Source organism: Ixodes scapularis, unplaced genomic scaffold (genome assembly GCF_016920785.2).
Source record: "Ixodes scapularis isolate PalLabHiFi unplaced genomic scaffold, ASM1692078v2 PGA_scaffold12__126_contigs__length_90152505, whole genome shotgun sequence".
Taxonomy (NCBI): Eukaryota; Metazoa; Arthropoda; class Arachnida; order Ixodida; family Ixodidae; genus Ixodes; species Ixodes scapularis.
In genome coordinates this window covers 16,274,838-16,285,949 of record NW_024609838.1, presented here as the reverse complement: position 1 = coordinate 16,285,949, position 11,112 = coordinate 16,274,838, and the positions used below count along the sequence as shown (strand labels likewise).

At 47.6% G+C, this 11,112-nt stretch overlaps 1 protein-coding gene across 1 annotated transcript in view; it reads left to right on the top strand.

Moving 5' to 3' along the window:
- Window positions 1-584: 584 nt before the first annotated feature.
- The window catches only part of LOC8035018 (pikachurin), a 66,939-nt gene continuing 56,411 nt past the window's right edge, over window positions 585-11,112 (top strand). The window contains exon 1 of the mRNA XM_040213204.3: window positions 585-708. Within this exon, the coding sequence (XP_040069138.2) occupies window positions 585-708 (124 nt within the window). The remainder of the gene's footprint in view (window positions 709-11,112) is intronic.

The following is an 11,112-nucleotide window of genomic DNA, read 5'->3' as shown; positions in this document are numbered from 1 at the left end:
ATAAGGTATAATAGCCGTTTCCTAAAACGCACTTTTTTTTCTAAATTTTTTTGTTACTTTTAGGGAGTCCGCGACCAATCCCAAAATTAAACCTTCGATCACTGTCTCGCTTATCAGCCAACGCAACGTGACTAATTTAAGGTTCTAAAATTACCATCGAGAGAAGAAAAACATTCAGGCGCCTCTGGAGCGAAGTCATAAATCTAGCTCTCGCGCCGCCTTCACCCCACATTGGGCGCCAAATCCTCCGCCCCGCGAGACGTCGCCACCCCGGCGGAGCAAAACACCTGCCGCCGCTCCCACCGGATGGCGCTGCGAGCGGCCACTTGCTACCTTCCGAAAGCGAGCGAAGCGAGCTCCAACCAACTCCCCGCAGATTCCGGACAAACCCCGAGCTCGAAGCCCCGTGTTCCCTCGGCCGAAAAACCCTTCCGCACAACTCGAGAGGAATGGAGTGTGCACATTGCAGCGGTGTTGTGTGGCCCCGTGCTTGGAATCGGCGAGCAGTGTGACCCGGAACACGCGCCCGGGGTTGGGCGATCGAGCCCGAGGCCTGTCAAACCGGCGTCGGTGGTGTGGCAGCCATGCCGGTGGCGTATCGATTCAAGATGGCCGCAGTGCTTCTGATGTTTTCGCTATGCGCGATCGCTGGGCCACCGCTTGTCCGAGGATCCGAAGAGTCGGTGGGTTTCGAAGCCGCTTTTCAAGGTGAGATAACCGATGAGGCGCTTAAGCAGCCCCGGCCACCTCTCGCCGCGAGCTTGCACGAGAAGCCCTTCGTTTTGTGTGTGACGAGAGGATTGGAATCCGGAAGATGAGTAACCAAATTTGCTTTCGTGGAACGAGTGACTTCGGAGACCGGAACTCGTCATTAAGCTGGTGAAAGGGTCTGAACGATTCATCGACTTCGTATCCTAGCACGCGTTTTATCAGACGCAGTATCTTACAGAGCACCCAACGTATAGTGGAAAGAAGCGTGCGAGCGTCGAGTTCATGACGAGCTAGAGCAGATTTTCAATGTAGCTTTATGTTGGGCTGCCTAAATATTAGAGCCGCAGCAATAATCTTGAAGATCCCAATCTGAGGCTCATGTTATTTCCTTTCTAAAATCGCTATCTCACGCTTCCCTTCCACGTTGACGCCAACATCTCAAGAGACCGTCAAATAAGTTGAAGGCTGAAGCTTAAGCAGGTGCGCTGGAAAGTGTACGAGCGTTTTTTCGGCGGGTTTACTACTTTTTAAAGGTGATTCCCAATGCAAGTAACCAGTGTAAATAACAGATATACTACATATTTGTTTTAAAGTGTATCGCTACACTGGCGCAACCACGTCTTCTTGTTTCTGTCACGCAGTCTGACCTGAAAGGCAAATGTAATACAGGCATCAGGTTTCCTCCTGATATCAATTTGTTTAATTGAGGTTTCCTTCCCAGTAAAAGGAGTAGTGAAGGCGATCTATCGTACGATGTTTATAGTTTCATCCTTTAAATTTGTATGCGACTGGGGATAAAAAGCTGAATGACGTATTGTCTTTAAAAAAAAATACCCGTTTGGTTGCGCTAAATAACGCGCTGATAGGTCAAGGCTACGGTCACACTAGGATCGTCGGAACGTGAGTTCGAGGCGAGTGACTTTCAGACGTGCTTCGCTTGTGGCCTCATTCAAGTGAGGCATCTTGTAGAATCACGCTTACGCGCTTGTACTTTTAGAGCACGTGCTTTTGGCGCGCAGCTGAACGAGGGCCCAAAGGCACGTGCTCTAAAAGTACAAGCGTGAGAGCGTCTTTATCCGCCACGCGACGAAGCGTGCATTTCGAGCCGTCGAGCCTCGCGTTTTTGACATACAGTACGAGGGAGCACCCCTTGAGCACGCGTTCCGAACAACGCGTTAAAATAGAAAGTGAAATCAACGGCCCCATCGTAGTAGCGCCGAGATGTTTCGGTGGCGCCCTCTTATGGTTTCCCTCCGTGACGTCACGACTGGGATTTGCCTCGCCGTGACGTCACTAGTTGGTATTCTGGCCACTTACCATCAGGTGCAACGACGGGTTCGAGGGTGTGTTTAAAAAGCACAGTAGAAGCTAGGGGCCATCGCAATCCGAAACTACACCTTCAAAGTTGACCATCTGACAGAGCTCATATGCCCATGGTTTGGCCAGTCGTGGAAAGCTGACCACAGCGACGCTTTTGGCCGCGCACATCAATAATAAGGAGTATTCACTGGGCGCCATATTTGTGGGTGATATCTAGAGCGCATGCTCTGAACGAGCCCACATTAATAGGCTGCTAAGAACGACAATCTTGATGGTGTGGAATGCACGTTGCAAAAGAACCGGGGAAGCTCGCCAACAGCACGCGCTCAGCAGCCGCGCACACAGCTATGGCTCTAGTGAATACTCCCTCCATCAGCACGCGCTCAGCAGCCGCGCACACAGCTATGGCCGCCAGTGAATACTCCCTATAGGGAGTATTCACAGCTATGACCGCCAGTGAATACTTCCTATAGGGAGTATTCACTGGCGGCCATAGCTGTGTGCGCGACTGCTGAGCGCGTGCTGAAGGCTAGTTTCCAGGGTTCTTTTGCAACGTGCATTCCACACCGTCAAAATGGCCGGTCTTAGCAGCCTATTAATGGGGGCTCGTTCTGAGCATGCGCTCTAGACAGAACCCACAAATATGGCGCCCAGTGAATATTCCTTATACAAAAGCGCGAGGCAATATATTTGTAAAAATGCGTCTTTGCACGAACATTCGCGAAAACGTAAGCACTTACTTGATTCACTCGCTATATCTCTCTCTCATCGCAGAACGCTGCTGAGACCAATCAGTGCTCTCAAGCGACTTTGGATAATCGAGATAACCAGATAACCCCACTCCACACCATAATTTAACTTCATTGTCAGTTACATATAATTTTATTCATTTTTTTTTTCTTACGAGGGAGCGTAAAGCAGGTTGAAGAACTCGGGATCTAAAACAAAATGGCAGTTGCTAAGTTTCCACATATCTTATTAAAAAAAATTTAAATTCATTGTGGAGGGTAATGACCATTTGCTATATTACCTAAGCATCAAGGAGAACGCAGGGATTGGTGTTCCACGCACCACACGCGCACGTCTTCCCCGTATAAAAGATTCGAAGTATATAACCAAAATAAAGCGTTGACGAACGCGCGTGCAAAAAGCCATTTGTTTTAGGTATTTGCTTTAGAAAAGCTACTACTGGCTGAGGCCAGCATGTGCGACGCGTGGAACACCAATCCCTGCATTCTCCTTGATGCTTGGGTAATAAAGCAATAGGTCTATTTACTGGAAGAAGTATTTGAGGGCGCTGTTTAGAGCGCATGCTCAGAACTAGCTTTCATTAATAGCCTGCAAAGACCGGCAATCTTGATGGTGTGGAATGCACGTTGCAAAAGAACTGTAGAAGCTTGCCGTCAACATGCGCTCGGCAGTTGCTCACACAGCTATGGCCGCCAGTGAGTGCTCCCTACAGTTATTGACAGTTCGGAAAACGTAAGGCTTGGCTTATTTTCCTTACGAGCCTCGCATAGCGATTGCGTCTTCTGCATTCTTACTAGCCAATACCGTAATCTCGTAACTACAAATTTTTACCAGCTCGTTCGCGCTCTTACATTTTCTGCTGCTATCTCACTGACTGCGCAGATTGATCTGTAAGACATCAGGGACTCGGCACAGCCCGTTTTTCTTAAACTGCCAGTGAGCGTAGAACTGGCGTAAAGTCCGGCCTCTATTCCCCGTGTTGCACTATTCTTTGTCTCAGCCTATGACTAAAGGCCAAAGCCCCGGGCCGCCAGGTCCAATCACGTTCCACCCTATACTATGACACTCTTAACGTTGATTAGAAGTGGACGAATAATGCTCGAATCCAAAAACGCCACTTCATTTCTATAGCTTCGACGCTGCAAAGAACCTATGTGTCGTGGCTTTCTTTGCGATGTAAAATTGTTGAGTCACTCAATGCTCTTCGATTCGAACCACTGTCCACCCGTCCCCTCATCAGTGATCCGAGAAGCGGGAACCGATACGTGCATCGAAGCGAAATACCGCACAATTTCGAAGTGGCTGGTGATTATATCTGGCGGTCCATAGCTTTTGCCTTTAGCCCATCGTAGGGTGAGACGAAGTATAGGTCCGTTCGAACGTAGCCGCGACGCTGCGACACGACGGAACCAGAAAAACAGCACCAAAAGTACGTCGTCAGGGCAATCATCGTCTGCTTGTGTATGATACAGCGAGGTAGAGGGACTGAGAGTGATAAACTGGTGTCCCGTTCTCCAGGCAAAAGTGAACCCCCTATGGCGGCCGCCATGTTGTACAATTCGGACCAATAGACACATTACCGTACCAAATCCTGAGGCTTTTACGCAAAACTGAGCCGAGATTTGTATCCCGATCGCTCTAAAAACAACACGATAAACTAGTTTTTTGACACTGTTAGCCCCAGATATCAGTGTCTGGCTTGGATAGAAACCCAAAATATAGCACCGCGGCTTACGGCACCTAGCGGAGGCATTGCGAAGCTGCCCGAGTTTTTGTCGTAAAAGCACATTTTGGACTTGAAACGAACGAACCATAACTTATCTCGTCGGCACTGTTACTAAAGATCAATAAGCAATTAGTTGTGCGCGGTACTTTGTTAACATCTAGACGTACAAATATAGGGTCACGTGTCTAGTGGTCGAAATTGTGTAACATGGCGGCGGCCAATCGGGGGTCACTTTCGGCAGCCAGTTTATCGCGCTAAGGCCCTCTATTTCGTTGGCGATTGCAAACGCACAAAGCGAGCGCCGGGACGATACAGTTTTGAGGCTGCTTGATTTGCTATATCGAACCGCAGCGTTGACCATGGTCGTATACTCAGAGCCACCAAATAAGCTACGTTTCAGAGTAACGACACTTAACCCATCGTGGTGCTTCAAACCGTGGTTGCCAGTTGTCTGAAGCTTTATCCCAAACCACGGGAAACGTTTTTCGTCCACCATGAATTTTTCGACAGTTCGCAACAGAGCAAAGCAATATCACGTGAGCTTTCCTAACGCCGAATCAATAGTGCCGACAAAGTGGCACTTTTGAATCAGAAAAATCGGCACAGTTGCGGCTGCTCTGCACTAAGCACCCAAGATGGCTGGTGCCCGCAACAATACCGGGGAACAGGGTGGCCATACTCTAAGCGCAGCTCATTTAGTGACTCTAGTCAGACTTAGTTTGAAACGGAGTATAAGACGATCGATAGTCCGCTATTTTTCACTTTTACTTTCGCGTTTTTATTGCCCTCTCTAATCCCCACTTCGACTTGACACGAAGATGTCTCCATTCGAGAACGTTGACTCAACTTTTTTTTTTACGTTATTTTTTTAAAGTCGATCAGATCGTATCTTTTCACTTTCTCCGCTCGGTCGGGCGAGTCTGTTGACCAACCCTCGGGAGAGCCGCTTTCGAGTATCGGTCCGTGCGCAGGGCGATCGCCGTCCAGCGGGCTTCATTACCCGTATTGACGTTGCGCAGCGACTATACCGAAAACGGACTTCGATTTTTCGCTCCGCTGGTCCTCACGGACGTGCACTCGACGCGACCAAGCCGTTTTTTTTGTTTTTTTTTGTCCGCAGATCGTCGGAGGCGAGCGAAACCCCCCGCCGGAAAGCGAGAGCAAAACATTTTTTTTTTTCGTCTGCTTTCGTTTGGAACGTCGGAACGCAAATAAGCATTCAAAAGCTATACGTTTTCCTTGCGCGTAAGTCCACGAGGATTATTTCTATCGTTTCTTTGGTCATTCGCCGTGCAGGTTGTGCCGGACGGTCTAGGTAGCATCTTTGGGATGTGTGTGTTCACTTCTGTTGGTTCCGGTTGGGTTTTTTTTTAATTTTTTTGGTTAGAATTTGGTGACGACAAATTGCATCTCGTTGATTTCTGTTTCAGCAAACTTTGCTGTCGCATTATTGCAATATATATAGCGGCGAGAATACGTCCGTTCCAACTTACGTGGAATAAACGCCGATGTGAACTGTCGAATTTGAGTCAAGTGCAAAGTCGTAAAATTATGTGTTGGGTTTTTCGGTTTCGGTTGTGTACCGCGAGAACGCCGGGATTGAATCGGCATCTATTTATGAGTGTCTACTCCTGGTTTACTAGCTAATAGAAACAAGGTAATGTATTCACTCTTTAACGGGAGAAATACGGTCGCATCACAGCTTGCGTTTAGGCCGAAACTCACTATTCACTTTGTTCACCTCCGATGCTGCTGTGATTGAATGCTCCGCAAGTCACGCCAAAAACTATTCAACCAACTTCTCATCATCTTAAGAAATCTGTTCACGCGCGTGGACAAGTTTTTAAATTCATAACGGCGTAGTTTCAATTCTACACTGTAAAACATTCATCATCTTTAGCTATGTAACCATTTCCCTAACCTTGATTCGAATTCATTCACCCATCAAAATAAAAGTTACATATACTTCTATTGGGCTCAATCAACCTTACAGTGGTTATACCAGCGTTTATGCCCGGGTCGCAACCATCCCTGAAAAAAAAAATCAAGATAACAAACGAAGTAGCCTTTCACTCCATTAACTCAGTAAACATGTGCAGGCCCACACATCGGGAGGCCTAGAGTTCAAATAATCCGGGCTCAGACAAATATTTTTAAACAAAAAGTAAGGGCGCAAACGAGCTGGTGTACATTGCACATGGTTGAAAAAACCCCGAGACTGCGGGTAACTTTTTAGTGTTGTGTAGTTTACCCGCAGTCTCGGGGTTTTTTCAACCATGTGCAAATATTTTTACTTTTGGCGGTTTCGTAAACATTTGGTCCGTTTGATCATGCATCGTTTATTCACCTGCATATTCTCGATTATATATAAATATATCGACGAATGCAGTTGAGACATAGGCAGCTCTACCCACTAATCTATCCAATCAGAGCTCTGCATTCTGATGTCCCCCACGTCTCCGCGTCTCCCTCGGTTTATCGACCAATATTCTCGGATGATTAGTATACATACGCCCATGAAAGTATTGTTGTTAACGCCATAGTTGCTGAGTTGGGTCTTGCTCTTGTTCCTTCCCTTGAGATTTCTTTCGGGAAGGATGTCGGTGACAAAGTAAAAGCCCCGTGTCCGCGGCTACGGTTAAACAGACGCATAAGAAAAAATCCAATCTTTTCCCGGAAAACCCCGCGCGGCTACTTCAGCGTTGTCTAACAACATGTTCACGAAAGCCCGAAGCTGGCTAGAAAAACGCGTCCCCTACAAAAAAATAAAAAATAGGAAACCAACAACACGTGTTTCGAGACGCGAATAGAGATTAGGCGCCTCTTTTTTCTCCCCCGCACACGTCTAAACACAACGCCAGAAAGTGCGGCGGCGAAGATCCCACCCGAAAAAAAAAAGGGGAACATTTTTCCCGCAACAGGATCACGTGGAGAGCGCTCTCTCTGACGAGAATACGAAAAGGCCCCAGCTGCGACTCCCCATCCGGTCACCCCGTGGGCTGACAGTACGGTGAGAGCCACGCATTCGCCGGACCAATCAACCGCCTCCTTTTCACCGCCTGACCGTGCGTTTTGATCTGGACGAGCAACAACGTACCGGCGCGCGGTCGTGTACCACTACTGCCTGATTTAAGAGCATCTTCGAGAGAGATATGTCTAGTTAGGAAAAGGCTGGCTAAAAACTAAACTCTAAACAATGCGCTTTTTTTTCTTTATATATATATAAACAAATTTTCCGACGTTTCGGGACCAACTCGATCCCTTTGTCACTGGTGACTGCCCCCTGAAAGTCACCCTTGAACAAAGCATTGAGTTTGGCCCGAAACGTTGGGAGTTTGTTTGTATAAAAGCGTTGGCTAGAGTTTCAATGTCTACTCTACTGCGCGATGCTCGTTGAAGAACCCGAACTATCAGTGCATGATACTCCACTAGTTAAATTTCTTAACTACGGCGGAAAGACCAGACGCCCATCGGGATTGACCAAGTTCCTCCGGTCTAGCCAAACACACAATTACAATTCCGTGGGTGAGGGCGAGAGCGTGACCACGTGGGCGAACATAGACACGCGACTGGTTTCACGAGCACGTAGCCTCCACCGCACTGTCAGTTTGGGAAGAGGGTACGGCCAGAAAGCCATCGGTTTGTTCCCTGTCTCCCCCCAAGACCGTGGTTCTGTTGTCGGTTCGGTCGCTGGCGCAAGGTTCGGCCTTGAGCGCGAGCCGCCCCCGCCGAATGCGGTTACGGTCTCCAGACGTGCCTGCTCGTCGATTCACCGGCTCCCCCTGTCGCGATCGATGTTCGCAGGACGGCGGCGGCCGATCGCCGCAACGCTGCCCCTCCCGCATGTCCCGCGGGGGGGAAGAGGCCGAACGCTGACCACGCGATGGCACGGCTTCCAGGATAGTATACCGGCAGTGTTTCGGCTAAATCCTCGTTTTTCCGGCGTTTTTTTTTTTTTTTTCTATTTGTAGCTTTGTTGGAAACTGGTGTTGCTTTTGTTGTTCTTCTTCGCATCTGAGAAGCGTATTAGGAACGCGAAGAGGCGTCGCCGTTTGTTTTAGGAAACCCCCGGTGTTTGCCACGTAAAAAAACACGAATAAAAAACGCTGTCTCATCTCTTTTATCCTCCTGGGTGTGCGTCTCTGTGCGGGGGGGAGGCAGTGGCTTGGCTAAAAGGGACAAGGCTGTCTAGACCAGTCCATTTTACCGTCAGCTTCGAAGTTCCTGCCATATTTATGACTGCGTGTGACACTACCGAAAGCACTCAAAGATATTGACGGCGTTTGCGGCGATGGGATATCGTACACTTATCAATAACGGGATATTGTTGAAAGTGAGAAATTATAAACTAAAAAAAGCTATAAACTTTTCTTTTAATTTTATGGTAGGCAGATGTTCGTCACTGAACAATCAACTATGTCGACAGTCCATGACACTTAACCCTTACTGCTTCGAGCAATCGTTCTATGACGTTCATTAATCCTAATGCCGCAATCTCGTTAACGGCTGAATGACTATAAGATGCTCTGGGCTTGCCACGCCACAGTTTTATAACTTTCCCGTGACAAAAACATTATTCTATCACAGCAATACCTAATGGCTTTAGCGACGTAGAGGCCGGCAACGTCGAGGTTCAGACTCTCCTACTCCTCCATCTCACAAGTTGTCCGCTCCACTAGCAAAGTCGCCCATAGCATACCATCCTTTGCCTTCGAGCAAAGCACTTTCTAAAGTCATGCTCTCGAACTCAAGCCTTCTACGACACTGCGCCAAAAAAAAAAAAAAAATGAGGTGGAGCATGCATAAGCTTCCGAATGATCGCTGAGTGGCTAAGGGCTGGAGATAAGTGGAGCATTGCGCGCTCGTTCCGGGCGCGCCGGGCATTACGTATGCAAACCGGGCCACTTTCCGAGGGCCGCCGTGTCTTCAACGTTCACGGGTGTGCTGAGAAGCGTGCAGCTGGACTGAAACGTACCCACACACTGGTCCCAGAGCTGCGGTTAGGTTTGCCTAGGCTGCCTTCATGTGCACTTTGCATGAGGTGATGACATCTGTCCAATTTTTATTATTTATTCTTTATTCGGGAAAACCCCGCAGCGCCTCGTGGGCATTATTGCACGATGCATTGTAAAGTTGGATCAGCATTCTCACGGTACACCACTTCTGCTGGTAACGGATTCCACTCTGATATAGTACGCACAAAAAGAAATAGTGATTAAAAAAAATTTGTCCTGGCGTCGTACTGTCGAACTTCGCAAGAATAATCCGTTCGAGGCGATACATAATTTGTGTGTTGTAAGCGTGATGAGTCAGAAATTCCTGTTTGTTTATGATAAATAAAATTTAAAAAAAAGCTTCAGTCGGAAGTGTATTCGGCGTTCCTCTAAAGAAACCCAGCCCAACTCTTGTGTCGTTTCTTCTGTACATTAAAAAGCGATCGTATCTCCCCAGGACAAACCAAGTAGCGAGAGATTAAAAGCGCTCAAGTGTATTGACATAAACACGGTAAACCGGATCCCGCACAGGGTAAACATATTCCAGAATCGGCCTAACGTATGCTCGATAGCCGGGTTCTTTAACCATACTAACATGCTTGAGGTTACGCTGCAACCAACTAAGAGACCTGCCTGCCTTCCCAATTGCACTCTTTACTTGCGCTGATCATAGATCGTTTTCAAAAAATACTACTCCTAAGTATTTGTAGGTTGATTCTGTTCTTATTGGTTCATTGCAAAAAAAAAAATACTAATTTTTATTTTTGGTAAACTTTACGTGAACGCACTTGCTAACATTTAAGGACAGTCTATTATTTGCACACCATGTTTCAATGCATCTAAGGTCACTCGCAAGCGTTGTGGGATCCGTTCCATAGACAGTATACTATACAATACACAATTGTCTGCGAACAGACGTATTTTGGATTCAACTCCAGAAGAAATATCATTAATAACAACCAAGAAAAAAAAAGAAGTGGCCCCAGGACGGACCCCTGTGGCACACCAGACGTATAACTGAGACCAGGCTGTCCGGACGCTTATTTTTTATTTTTATTTATTTCTTTTTGTTCTGCAGCGTGTGAAAGAGTGTTTTTGCACGCGCTCTTATTTCATTTGAACTATGAAAACGAAATCAACGTCGAAGTCGGTGATGCTTGAGGCCCACATGTTGCTGTCACTAGGGAGGGGGGAATGGGAGGAAAAGGGTATAGACATGTAGAAGGTACCTCCTCTTAAAAGTAACTAAAAGGTGATCAAAATAAAATGGGAAGATCGATTGCGGCAGGAAAGCTCAAGTTCTTAGGTTGGCTTTGGCTTGGGCGGTCGGAGTGCGGGAGAGGATATCCCTGAAATGTTGACAACGCTGTGTTCGTCTTGAGTGGAGGCTTTTTTTGACGCATAGGCACAGGCACATAAGCCAGGCCCCAGTCTAGCTGGTCGCTAATCAGCCTCTTAGAAGACATCTGGGGGCTCCGTGTCCCCTAAGTAGGTTGCTACCTTTCTGAGCGCTGTCTCTGTCGCCTCTTGGGACTCCCCGAACAAATGAGTTTTTCCAGGCTGGTGCTGGGTAGCTTGAGCCGGGAAAAGGTATCCCCGAGGACGGTTCGC